The sequence below is a fragment of the Rutilus rutilus genome, assembly GCF_951802725.1.
Source record: "Rutilus rutilus genome assembly, chromosome: 3".
Taxonomy (NCBI): domain Eukaryota; kingdom Metazoa; phylum Chordata; class Actinopteri; order Cypriniformes; family Leuciscidae; genus Rutilus; species Rutilus rutilus.
The window spans coordinates 11,776,127-11,788,258 of record NC_140211.1 but is presented as its reverse complement, the minus strand read 5'-3'; the positions used below and the strand labels follow the sequence as shown (position 1 = coordinate 11,788,258).

At 35.4% G+C, this 12,132-nt stretch overlaps 1 protein-coding gene across 2 annotated transcripts; it reads right to left on the bottom strand.

Annotated features, from left to right (window-relative positions):
- Positions 1-3,531: 3,531 nt before the first annotated feature.
- On the bottom strand, positions 3,532-12,089 carry zfta (zinc finger translocation associated). 2 transcript variants are annotated; one of them, XM_084404482.1, is made up of 5 exons: positions 11,634-12,089; positions 9,974-10,465; positions 7,986-8,333; positions 7,225-7,668; positions 3,532-5,325 (listed from the first exon to the last, which is right to left on the bottom strand). In XM_084404482.1, exons 1-5 carry the CDS (start codon positions 11,758-11,760, stop codon positions 4,841-4,843), a joined length of 1,896 nt encoding a protein of 631 aa, XP_084260608.1. In that variant the 5' UTR covers positions 11,761-12,089; the 3' UTR covers positions 3,532-4,840. The 2 variants fall into 2 exon arrangements, with proteins under 2 accessions (XP_084260608.1, XP_084260609.1); XM_084404483.1 differs by having other exon boundaries at positions 7,992-8,333.
- Between the last annotated feature and the right edge of the window lie 43 nt (positions 12,090-12,132).

Below are 12,132 nucleotides of genomic sequence, written 5' to 3'. Positions count from 1 at the left end.
AACCAGCAGTGATAATTCGGTCTAGTTCACTATCCTCCCTGTTATTGGCCAAGTTTTTAATATCGTGTATGTACATATAGTTCGATTACAACAGGCTCTTTGCTGTGAAGTAGTTAGTGTTGCTTTTTATATTTAAAAAAACGAATATACAGCTCTTATATTTCTCTTTCGCACCTCTCTTGCACTCAGTCGTCGGAGTTGAGTTCACATGTAAATGTTACCGTTATTACTCTTCACATAATAGTAATTATATTATATCTCGATTAGGTTGGCTGCTTTAAGTCCCCTGTCTGACATTGGCTTCGTAACAATAAATATTAATAACCTTAAGAATGAGTTTTATGTATAGGATCGCCAGAGCAGCAGAATTATAGGAGAGTAGGGGAATAATCTTGTGAAGTTGGCCTCAAAAGTCATTGATTTTTGTTGAAGCACGGCCAATGGTCATCATTCATGTCATTTAGAAAGGTAAAAATGTTTTTTTTGTCAGCATTTTAGGGCATTGTTTACCACCTTGGGGACTGAAGAAGTTTAAATATTTCATATGTTTTTGTTTAAGGCTGCAAAGAACATGCCGTTATTTAAGCTGGATAAATAATTACACTTACTAATGATGTGATAACACTGTTTTTCCTTAAAAGTCAAGTCCCACTGCAAACACTGTTGGCTTTTAAGATACAAGGGTTAGTTGATTTCTGTAAGGGACGGGTAGCATGGTAAAAAATGGCTTCGGACGTGCTGTTTAAAAGCAGTCAAGTATGCGCAAAGGCTTACAATGTGATAAATGGAATATGCACCATATGTCAATAGTTCTGGTTCTATTCATATTGTTGCTTTTACTATATAGTCTGTCAGCTCACAATGGTTTTATTGCGCCGTTTATTTAACATTCCAGCTGATGCAGTTGGAAGCATGTCCAAATTGGAAAAGTTGTTTAGCAGAGCATCGGAAATGTTAAACATTAACAAGTTCATTCGCATTTTAAAAGTTTGTTCTGTGATTTTTATGCCCCCTTTCCAATTAACTTTAATTTTTCTCTCTCACATACCCTTTATGCATGTTTACACACATGATCAGATTCAGACGCAAGTGTCTTGTCATTGTGTTGCTTAACTGGCATGTTCTACGGGATAGATCACATGTGTGTGTTGCTTTTGAAGAACAGGTCAAGCTATGACAATTTGTATTACCACAATTTTTTTTTTTTCTTCTTCTTTCAATTAAAGGGTAAATTATGATTATATAACTACTTTTATAATAGATGCAGACCTCTCTGTTTATGTTCTACGTCTTTGTATCTTCTTTCTTCTCTACTGAGTTTCAGTTTAATATTTGGGTATTATTTTTTAACTTATTCCTGTAGTTCTTTAGCATGTTTGCCGTTTCTTTCCTGTGTTTCTCTCGGAGAAGGGTTGACAGAGGTCACATTGTTTTTTGCTTTTGACTCTTGAAGACTAGATGTGGTGACTAACATCTACATTTAGTTTGTTAGTTCTGAATTAAGTTTAAGTTAATGTGTAGGAGCTTTTTTTGGGGGTGGGGGGGGGGGAGGAAGATGCAAACAGGAAAACTTGTGGTCCCTGTAATGATGTCAAAGTGAACTTAATAAAAATGCCAAAAGCATTTAGTGTTTGAGCTTGTTTTTTCCTTCAGTAGATCTTAGCATATCATTTGAGGTTATTTTATTACATTAATGAACTAGTAATTCATATTCACTACCATTCAAAAGCTATATATACACTCACCTAAAGGATTATTAGGAACACCTGTTCAATTTCTCATTAATGCAATTATCTAATCAACCAATCACATGGCAGTTGCTTCAATGCATTTAGGGGTGTGGTCCTGGTCAAGACAATCTCCTGAACTCCAAACTGAATGTCAGAATGGGAAAGAAAGGTGATTTAAGCAATTTTGAGCGTGGCATGGTTGTTGGTGCCAGACGGGCCGGTCTGAGTATTTCACAATCTGCTCAGTTACTGGGATTTTCACGCACAACCATTTCTAGGGTTTACAAAGAATGGTGTGAAAAGGGAAAAACATCCAGTATGCGGCAGTCCTGTGGGGGAAAATGCCTTGTTGATGCTAGAGGTCAGAGGAGAATGGGCCGACTGATTCAAACTGATAGAAGAGCAACTTTGACTGAAATAACCACTCGTTACAACCGAGGTATGCAGCAAAGCATTTGTGAAGCCACAACACGCACAACCTTGAGGCGGATGGGCTACAACAGCAGAAGACCCCACCGGGTACCACTCATCTCCACTACAAATAGGAAAAAAAGGCTACAATTTGCACGAGCTCACCAAAATTGGACAGTTGAAGACTGGAAAAATGTTGCCTGGTCTGATGAGTCTCGATTTCTGTTGAGACATTCAGATGGTAGAGTCAGAATTTGGCGTAAACAGAATGAGAACATGGATCCATCACGCCTTGTTACCACTGTGCAGGCTGGTGGTGGTGGTGTAATGGTGTGGGGAATGTTTTCTTGGCACACTTTAGGCCCTTTAGTGCCAATTGGGCATCGTTTAAATGCCACGGCCTACCTGAGCATTGTTTATGACCACCATGTGTCCATCCCTTTATGACCACCATGTACCCATCCTCTGATGGCTACTTCCAGCAGGATAATGCACCATGTCACAAAGCTCGAATCATTTCAAATTGGTTTCTTGAACATGACAATGAGTTCACTGTACTAAAATGGCCCCCACAGTCACCAGATCTCAACCCAACAGAGCATCTTTGGGATGTGGTGGAACGGGAGCTTCGTGCCCTGGATGTGCATCCCACAAATCCTATCAATATGGGCCAACATTTCTAAAGAATGCTTTCAGCACCTTGTTGAATCAACGCCACGTTGAATTAAGGCAGTTCTGAAGGCGAAAGGGGGTCAAACACAGTATTAGTATGGTGTTCCTAATAATCCTTTAGGTGAGTGTATATATCCTTGCTGAATAAGAGTATTACATATATATATATCCATACATATGAAGGATCCATTAAATTTATTAAAAGTGACAGTTAAGACATTTATAATTTTACAAAATATTTTAAATCTTTTGAACTTTTCATCAAATTGTCCTAAAAATGTTTTAAATGTGAAGCAGCACAGCTGTTTTCAACACTGATAATAATAATACATTTATAAAAACATATTTTTTTGAGCATCGAATCAGCATATTAGAATGATTTCTGAAGGATCATGTGACACTGAAGACTGGAGTGATGATGCTGCAAATTCAGCTTTGCATCACAGGAATACATTATAAACTATAATAAAAAATATATAATATAATTATTTTACATTGTAATATTTCATAATATTACAGTTTTTACTGTATTTTTTTAATGCAGGAGGCCCAAACTTTTGTTTTCTTATGTTAAGGGAACAATTTAATTTAAATGAATGGAAATGTTTTCAAGTAATCATTTAAAGAACTAGGCTTTCCATATCAATAGAATGGACATTTATTATTTATTGCAGTGAATGACACAAGAGAAACTCAAAAGGAATATTTAAATAATTCAAAGAAGTGTGCATATATACATCTGATGAATCTAGTATGTTTTATGTGGACACAACTTATGTGTCTGAGTGTCATTTTACAGGAATCTCCATATAAAGATGTGAGGGATATACACATAAAGTGCTTCCAAAATGCATTTGGTCAAGAAAAATGGCATTACTAGAAGAGGTTGTCCTCCTGTGACGTCGACCCCTTGAAAATGCTGACACATCATGAGTTTCAGTTCACCCTGTACAGAGTTAAAGAGGGAACTGAACCTTTATGACTGTCTGTCATAGACATGTGAATGTCCAGTGCAACTATGTGAGGCGTAACAAATCAGCAAAAAAAAAAAAAAAAAAAAAAAAAGTGTTTGTTGATGACCATTTCATGCTGGACAGTATATCTTTAAACAAATGCAACCAGGAAGTGTTAATGATTAGAGATAGGAGAACATGCATGCATTATCCGTCCATTCAGCATAGTATCATTTTGAAATTAATTGCACCTTTATGATTAAATTCAATATATAAAAAAGACTGTACAAACAAATGCAGTAACAGAAAATTACTGTTGAATAAATCCTGCTCCCTGAGAAAAGGATCTCGCTCAAAAGAAACCAGACTTTACCTAAACAGAAATTTCATACGTTTTTTTTATTTCAATATAACTTTTTGGTTAACTGAACCAATATTATATAACATTAACATTTGGTTAACTGAACCAATATTATATAACATTAACATTATAAATCATATATTATATTTATGCTTTTTCTTTCAAAATGGCAAAATGTGATTGACAAAATGGTACTTGAAATCATGGATTTTATTCTCCCACTGTGATTGCTAAGTAACAATCCCCAAAACTTGTACCTAACACCCATTTTAAGTGCTGTGAGTAAAATAATATTGTCCACTGTAATGTGTGACGTCATGCAAAATGCCAAGCGCGCGAAATCAGTAACAGTCTTGCCACAGTCAACAAAAAAAAAGCAATGAATGTACAAATGCATTTAAGAGTGCTTATCCACAGGAAAAAGACAACATAAGTTCAGTAAAATCACCTATTGGGAACTACATAAATTCTTTTTAAATGACACTGGTTGCACTTTCAAAAGTGATTCAAGCATAAATATTCTTTTTAAATTTATCAAACAAATTAACTTTGTTAGAGACAAAGGGACAATTATTCTCCAACAATGCCACATCCTTCAAAAAAAAAAAAAAAATAAAAAAAAAAAAATTGGTTTAACCCCGCAGCAAACTTCCTGAGTGAAGGAAAACAAAAAACAGGATGTCAAAAACTCATCCCTACAACTTTTCTTTCAATTAAGTGCTCTGGCTCGAAGTGCATTCGGCATTAACATAAGCATTACCATTAGCATTCTCTTTATGGCCGTGGTTGGAACCCGAAAAACAGTCCTCCGAATGAAAGTGCACAGAGATCTGGTTGTAGCAAAGCAGGGCCAGCTGCCTCTCTTCCGGGCTGTAGTCCAGCGAGTGTGGGTGCACTTGTAGGATGTGTCTCTTAATGGTGCTGACCTTTAACGTGGCGAGCGTAGCGCCACACACCATGCAGATCAAGCCATGCCTACTGCAGTCGTAATCCATCAGGAAGTCCATCTTCCAGCGGGCCTGGTAATTGCGCCGCTGGTCCTTCCCCGGGTAGTGCCTGTGCCGCCCAGTCGTCTGTGTTGATGGTGTGATGTTTGTGCTATTATTGTCTTCTGTTTCACCTCCTTGCTCCGTGGTTTTCACAGGCGACACCTGCGTGTCAACAGCTGTGTTTGTGGTGACAGGGCCACTTTTTGAGTCTTCCGTTCCAAACAAAAGGGGGAAAAAAAAGAGAAACATTATTGATTTTAAACAAGATATTTTGATTTATAGCAGGATTTTCCTTTCACAATGCAAAACTAACACTGTAACATACTGACATCAGAACCATAAGCAATTTTATACTTTTCTTAACCAGTTTATGCTACGCTAGTCAGCTGTTAGCTTCCTAAGCACAGGCTAACTGAAAACACAAGGAAAGAGAAATGTGTGACTATTTTTAGTGTAATATCTAATTTAAAGGACATTTATGAACATTTTCATTATTAAGTAGAGTACATCATGAATATCTTTACATAAAACAAGATACATTTACCTGTGAAGTTAAATAAGCTTTAGTTTACAAGCTGTTAGCTTAAGGAAAGTCTAAATGAAAGCACAAGATAAATGACTATTTTTAGCTTCTAGAATATAATGTAGTATGTCATGTAAAAGACATTAATGATCATATTTTCAAGATTAAGTATATTAAATATATATTTACATGCTTAAAATTAGATAAATTAGCCTGAGAAGCTAAATAATCTTTAGTTTTCAAGCTGTTATCTTGCCAAGTAAAGGCTAACTGAAAGCACTAGGAAAGAGATGTTTAATTTGTTTTTAGCTTATGACATATAATGTGATATGTAATGTGTAATTTAAAGGACATTGGTGAACATATTTTCATGATCAAGTATATCTTGAATATCTCCTTAAAACAAGATAGGCCTACACCAGTTTAGTTTACAAGCTGTTAGCTTGCTAAGCAAAGGCTAAATGAAAGCACAAGATAAATTACTATTTTTAGCTTCTGGAATATAATGTAGTATGTCATGTAAAAGACATTAATGATCATATTTTATGATTAAATATATATGATATATACGCTCAAACCGAGATAAATTCATCTGAGAAGCAAAATAATCAGTTTTCAAGCTGTTAGCTTGCGAAGCGAAGGCTAACTGAAAGCACTAGGAAAGATATGTTGTATTTGTTTTTATCTTATGGAATACGGTTATATGTAATATGTAATTTAAAAGACATTGATGAACATAATTATTTTCATGATCAAGTACATCTTGAATTTCTTTACATCCTTTAAACAAGATAGAGTTTACAGGCTGTTAGCTTGCTAAGCAAAGGCTAATGAACGCACGAGATAAATTAGCTACTGGAATATAATGTTTTAATATAAAATATAACTTGTATATATCTTGTATATCCTAATATATATTATAATATACATCTTGAATATCTGTACATCCTTAAAACAAGATACACCAGTTTAGTTTCCAAGCTGTTAGCTTGCTAAGCAAAGGTTAAATGAAAGCACAAGATAAATTACTATTTTTAGCTTCTGGAATATAATGTAGTATGTCATTTAAACTTAACATTAATGATCATACTTCAGTGATTAAGTTTATTAAATATATATTTACATGCTTAAAACTAGATACATTTGCCTGAGACGCTAAAAATCTTTAGTTATCACGCTGTTAGCTTGCTAAGTGAAGGCTAACTGAAAGCACTAGGAAAGAGATGTGGTTTTAGCCTATAACACACAGTATAATTTGATATGTAATATGTAATTTAAAGGACATTGATGAACATATTTTTATGATCAAGTACATCTTGAATATCTCTACATCCTTGAAACAAGGTAAATTTAATTCAGAAGCTAAATATCCTTCAGTTTTCAGAGAATCCATGTTTCTTCTCAGATAAAGTAATCTTACTTTAAAGATTTTTTTATGGGAGAAGACAAAACTGATGTTTTGGTTCTAACTTCTGATGTTGATTTCTTCTAATACAAAATGTTCAATATGGCATTTACTTTGATAGTTTGTTTTTTGGTCTGTTTTTCCTCTACATCTGATGTGTCTACAGTTGTCTGCGCTTACCATGCCCTTTCAGTGTGGCCGTGTCAATGTTCTCCTCCTTCGTCCAGGCGCTGACCACAGCATCTCTCTCACTCCGGCTGAGGCCGCTTGTCTCCGGATGGCACTCCTGGATGTGCTTGCGGAAGTTGCTGACTCTCGGCACAGGCAGGTGTTCAGAACAAACCATACAGTAGCAGAGCGGGTTATCCGGAGGACCGTACGCCACCAAATAATCCAGGCGGAGACGCCAGGGGCTGCCGTATTTCAGTCTTCTCTTTCGGGGATAATAAGGTAGAGACTGTGATCTCTGGCCAGTGTCTGCTGGATTCTCATCTCCTCTGGTGTAACTCCCTAAGTTTCCCTGAATGGGATCCACGTTCAGAGGGAGGAAGGAGGCTGAACCATCTACGTTTATTTCTTTGGTAAGTGGTTCTGATTTGATGTGAGGTTGTAAAGAGTGCGATTCTGCATGACAAAAGCAAAGAAATGCAAAAAGACATGTATTCAATTTAAGTTTCACAGAAGCATGTAGAATATCTGACCAAATCCTCAAACTTTTTTTTTTTTTAATTATTATTCTTTTTTTTACATATTGCATTTTATTCAATATCTACAGTATCATATTTATCTGGCCCTCTTGTTTAATTGGATTTTACAGTTAAACACCTTGTGTATGCAATTAATCCACAACATTTTAGGGATATTTCTAACATATTATTTACAATAGTATTCAGTTAGTACACAAACTCTTTTGAATTCCTCTGTTTTGTTTTGTCTCTTACCCTCACCGTGCATCTTGGCCCAGGTCTGCAGGATGGAGTGCTTTTCCTCAGCGGTGTACAGCAGGGAGTTGGGGTGCAGATCCAGCATGTGACTCTTGATGTGATCCAGGTGCAGAGAAGGCAACAGACAGCTGCAAACCATGCATACTAGACGGCCCTCCTCCGCCTGGTACTCCATCAGGAACTCCTGGCGGAACCAGGCGTGCAGCGAGTCGTTTAGGTATCGCTCCATCACCTGAGCTGTGGGTCCTGCGGGGTCCTGGACAGGGGAGGCTGGAGGGGATGGTGTAAGCCTGCTAAACCCAGACTGGGCCTGAGGAACTGGAGAGATGGCACCACCAGGCTTGCCTAGAATGACACGAAGAATGGTTTAAAAATAATCTTAAAGTCCCCCTGTGGTGAAAATCAAGCTTTTAATGTTTATATGTGGTGTTTTTAATATGCTCAACAATAAGGCGACACCGTTGCTGAGTATTTTCTCTTTAAAACTGCAGTGAACCAAAGACAGTCTCAAAAACACGGTTTAAAATCGCTGGTGATTCTGACGTCACAAACTACCTTGTAACCAATCGGGTCAAAGTGTGATTGTCAACGAGTGGATCTCTGAGCTGGTGTGAGTGAGTGGAGGCGGGGCTCATTTGCATGCATATACTAAATTAAGCAATATATTAAATTCTAAGTTCTGCATATACTAAATGAAGCAAGGGTGTAGAGCTTGCGCTTAAATATGTCATTTTGGTGATCAAAGATGAGTTTTAAGGGATACAATTATTGACTACAGGGGGACTTATGTAAAATAATGTTAAAATAATAATAGTAATAATAAAAAAATATTTTTTTTTATTTATAAAATGCCTTTCTCACATTCAAAGCACAATACAATACAAAAAGAAAACATCTCAAAAAGAGAATAAAAAATAGTAAATGAATCTAAATTAAATGTTATGAAATAAAAAAAAAAAGCTGCGTTTTGAGCTTCAGATTGAGGTTTTTGCATTGTGACATTTAATTACATTCAATCACATTTCTCACATCCAGATGTTTAAACATTTTAGTTTTTAATCCTCATTAAATTCTCATCACAGAAATGAAAATGATCCTGCCCAGACAAAGTGATTTTTATTTAATTAAATATTAATTAAATATTAAATATTTTTACCTTGATGTATAAACTAAATTCTAGAAAAATATAAAATTACACACACGTAATATATGTAATTTAATGTAATATATATTTCTAGAATTCTATATGATTGTTTCTAATATTTATAATTAATATTTAATATAAAAATCACATTGTATCTGAGTTATTATAGTTAACAAAAACATAAAAGGCGACCATAAAACCATTAAAAAAAAAAAACATTTTTGTTACCTGTAATAAAATAAATATAAAAAAAATGTTAACTTATTTTTAGTTCAGTTTATCATTTTCATTTAGCTTAACTTGATGTACTAAAATAACTAAAGCTAAAACTGAAATAAAAAATCATAAAAACTATATAGACATGTCTATAGACATATGACATAAAAATGTCAAAAACATACAACAAAATTAATTTAATTTTAAATAAAATTAAAATAAAACCAGAAAATATAAAAATAAAAACGAATAATTAATAATATTAATAAAAACAATATTAGTATCTCAAATGATACTAAAATAACACCGCATTGTCATGAAAAACATATGGAAAATTATATAATTATAATTTATTACATAATATAATATAATTACATAATTTATAATAATAAATATTATAGAAATAATATTAGATTGGAAAAATGTTTAATGTTTCTAAAAAAAAATCTTCAAGCAAAATGATAATTGTAATATATATTATTATTGATTTATAAATTATTGTTTTATATTATTTATTGATTGTATTATTATTGATTTTTCTAACCTTAAGACATGTTTTGTGAGGTTCCATGTTATTCAGGCTTTACAAAAACATACAGAAGCTCAAAGAAATATTAGCACAGACCTGTGGAGTGCCTGTCCACATCCAAAATCTCCTCTGACTCTGGAGGAACATCTGGATCGGGGCATAACGGCCTCTGGCTGTTGTCCCGACTCAAATGACTCTCCCATCCCGACCTGATCACATCCTTATCGGACTCGGTCCACAGCAGGGAGTACGGATGCCTCTGTTTGATGTGTCTCTTGATGGTGCTTAACTTCAGGGTTGCCAGCGAACTGCCACACACCATGCAGATCATCCCCTGTCTCTGTGGGTCGAAGTCCATGAGGTACTCGCTGCGCCAGTACTCATGGTAATAGCGCCGATGGTCTCGGCCGGGCGCGAGCTTAAATGGAGGGGGTTCCTGCGTGGATGGTCCTGGGATGGGGGACAGAAGGAAAGGGGTGTCTGTGTTCTCAGTGACACACCAGTAACTGGTGCCTGGAGAGCAAACAGGGGTGACTGGAGCTTCCTGGCTATCATGAGATGTGAGACCATTGGTCACGTCCTCTTGACCTGGGGAGGACACAAAAAGAGAGTGTCATTGATCAATTGTAAGGTAATATCAAATATGATCATGGGAAAATATGTCCTTGTTTTCAATTACAGGGAAATGTCAAATAAATATTAATACTCGTAATGATGGAGATTAATATTAAAGTGAAAATATCTTTTCGCCAGCCCGCATTTTGTGCATAAACATTAATAAAATTATCATAACATTCCATATGTTGTATTGGACATAAAATATTTATTTATTATTACTTAAATAGTCATATATTTGCTTTAGTGTATCAGGTTGGATGGTTTTGCTTAATAAAAAATAAAAAAATAGGACTGTTGCTGATAGGCTAAAAGTCATTCTCAAATATTGCAACTGGATATTGCTTTTTGAAGCTAAAAGATTATTAGACAAATTATTTCATTTTTTGTTATTTTTTATTGTAAAATATACAAATATAAAAAATGTTGTCATGATGACTAAAATGCATATTTAAGAGATTTTGCATATATCTGTCAGCACATATTAAAATTATTCTTTTAGTTTTAATATTATTGCTGATAGGCGGCAACTTAGTAGGATAACAAAATGAGTAGCTACTTATAAGAAAATATGCAAATTAATTTGTATTTCAGAAAAATATTTTACAAAATAACTTGTCATGATGAATATTAAATCAATGTTAAAGTCAATTTTGTGCATAAACCTATAAATAATCAGTCAGCATATTTTCAAATTATTATAATTTATTGCTATTATTATTATTATGACTAATAATAACATTTTAATTTGACCATTATCTTGTTGCTGAAAACAAATAATTTTTCATTTAAGACAAATATTAAAGCGAATAATAATAATTTAGCATAATTTTATAATTATGATTTAATCATTTTAAATGAATATTAAAGTGAAAATGTGTTATTTCCTCACTCCGCAGGCCTTATTTTGAGCACAACAAGGGGGCGGCGGCGTGGTTGCAGTACCGCTGTGTTCCCGCTAGATGGTGACAGCGCATCGCGTACTCATTTGCAGCATGGTTATTTTGCCTTTGTTTATAGTGGAGCCCGAAAGATTAGGGGCCATGCCTCTGCCTGCTATTGTTCGTCACGGGGTTTAACGCTTCAAAACATGGAGCTGTCGATCTAATGGTCAAACTTCAATGCTTAACACAACATTTACCTGCTGAGAGATCCCCCAAGTGTCCCCGCCGCGCTGTCGCCTCCTCTTCCTCAGCTTTTAGTATTAATGAGCGAGATTCTGTCTGCTCAGCTTTGTGCACCGACTCTTTGGACTCCGCTTCATCCATACCTGTGTTGTGTTATTTGAACGTACAGGATTCGCTTCTTTGTACGTAGAAATGTCACAACCGGAGGATTTCGTAGATGCATTCGTCGGGTGGTTGACTAAATATCTGAAACACGAACTCGCCCATTACAGTGTGTGCAGTGCCTGTCTCTGCACTGGAGCCTCACCGCTGTTTGCTTTTTGCTTTAAGTAAACTTAACTTTGCGTGACGATACACGTCGCGTTTAGATCGAAGTTGGAGGAAAGATCTGTCAAATGGTCGGTGACTTTAGGCGGTCTCCTGATTGTATTTAGATATTCTGCTTGTCTTCAGGGTGGAGAGCCGAGCTAGGGGCCCCTGGGGCTCCTTTAGGGGCTCCTGGGTAAATTTAAA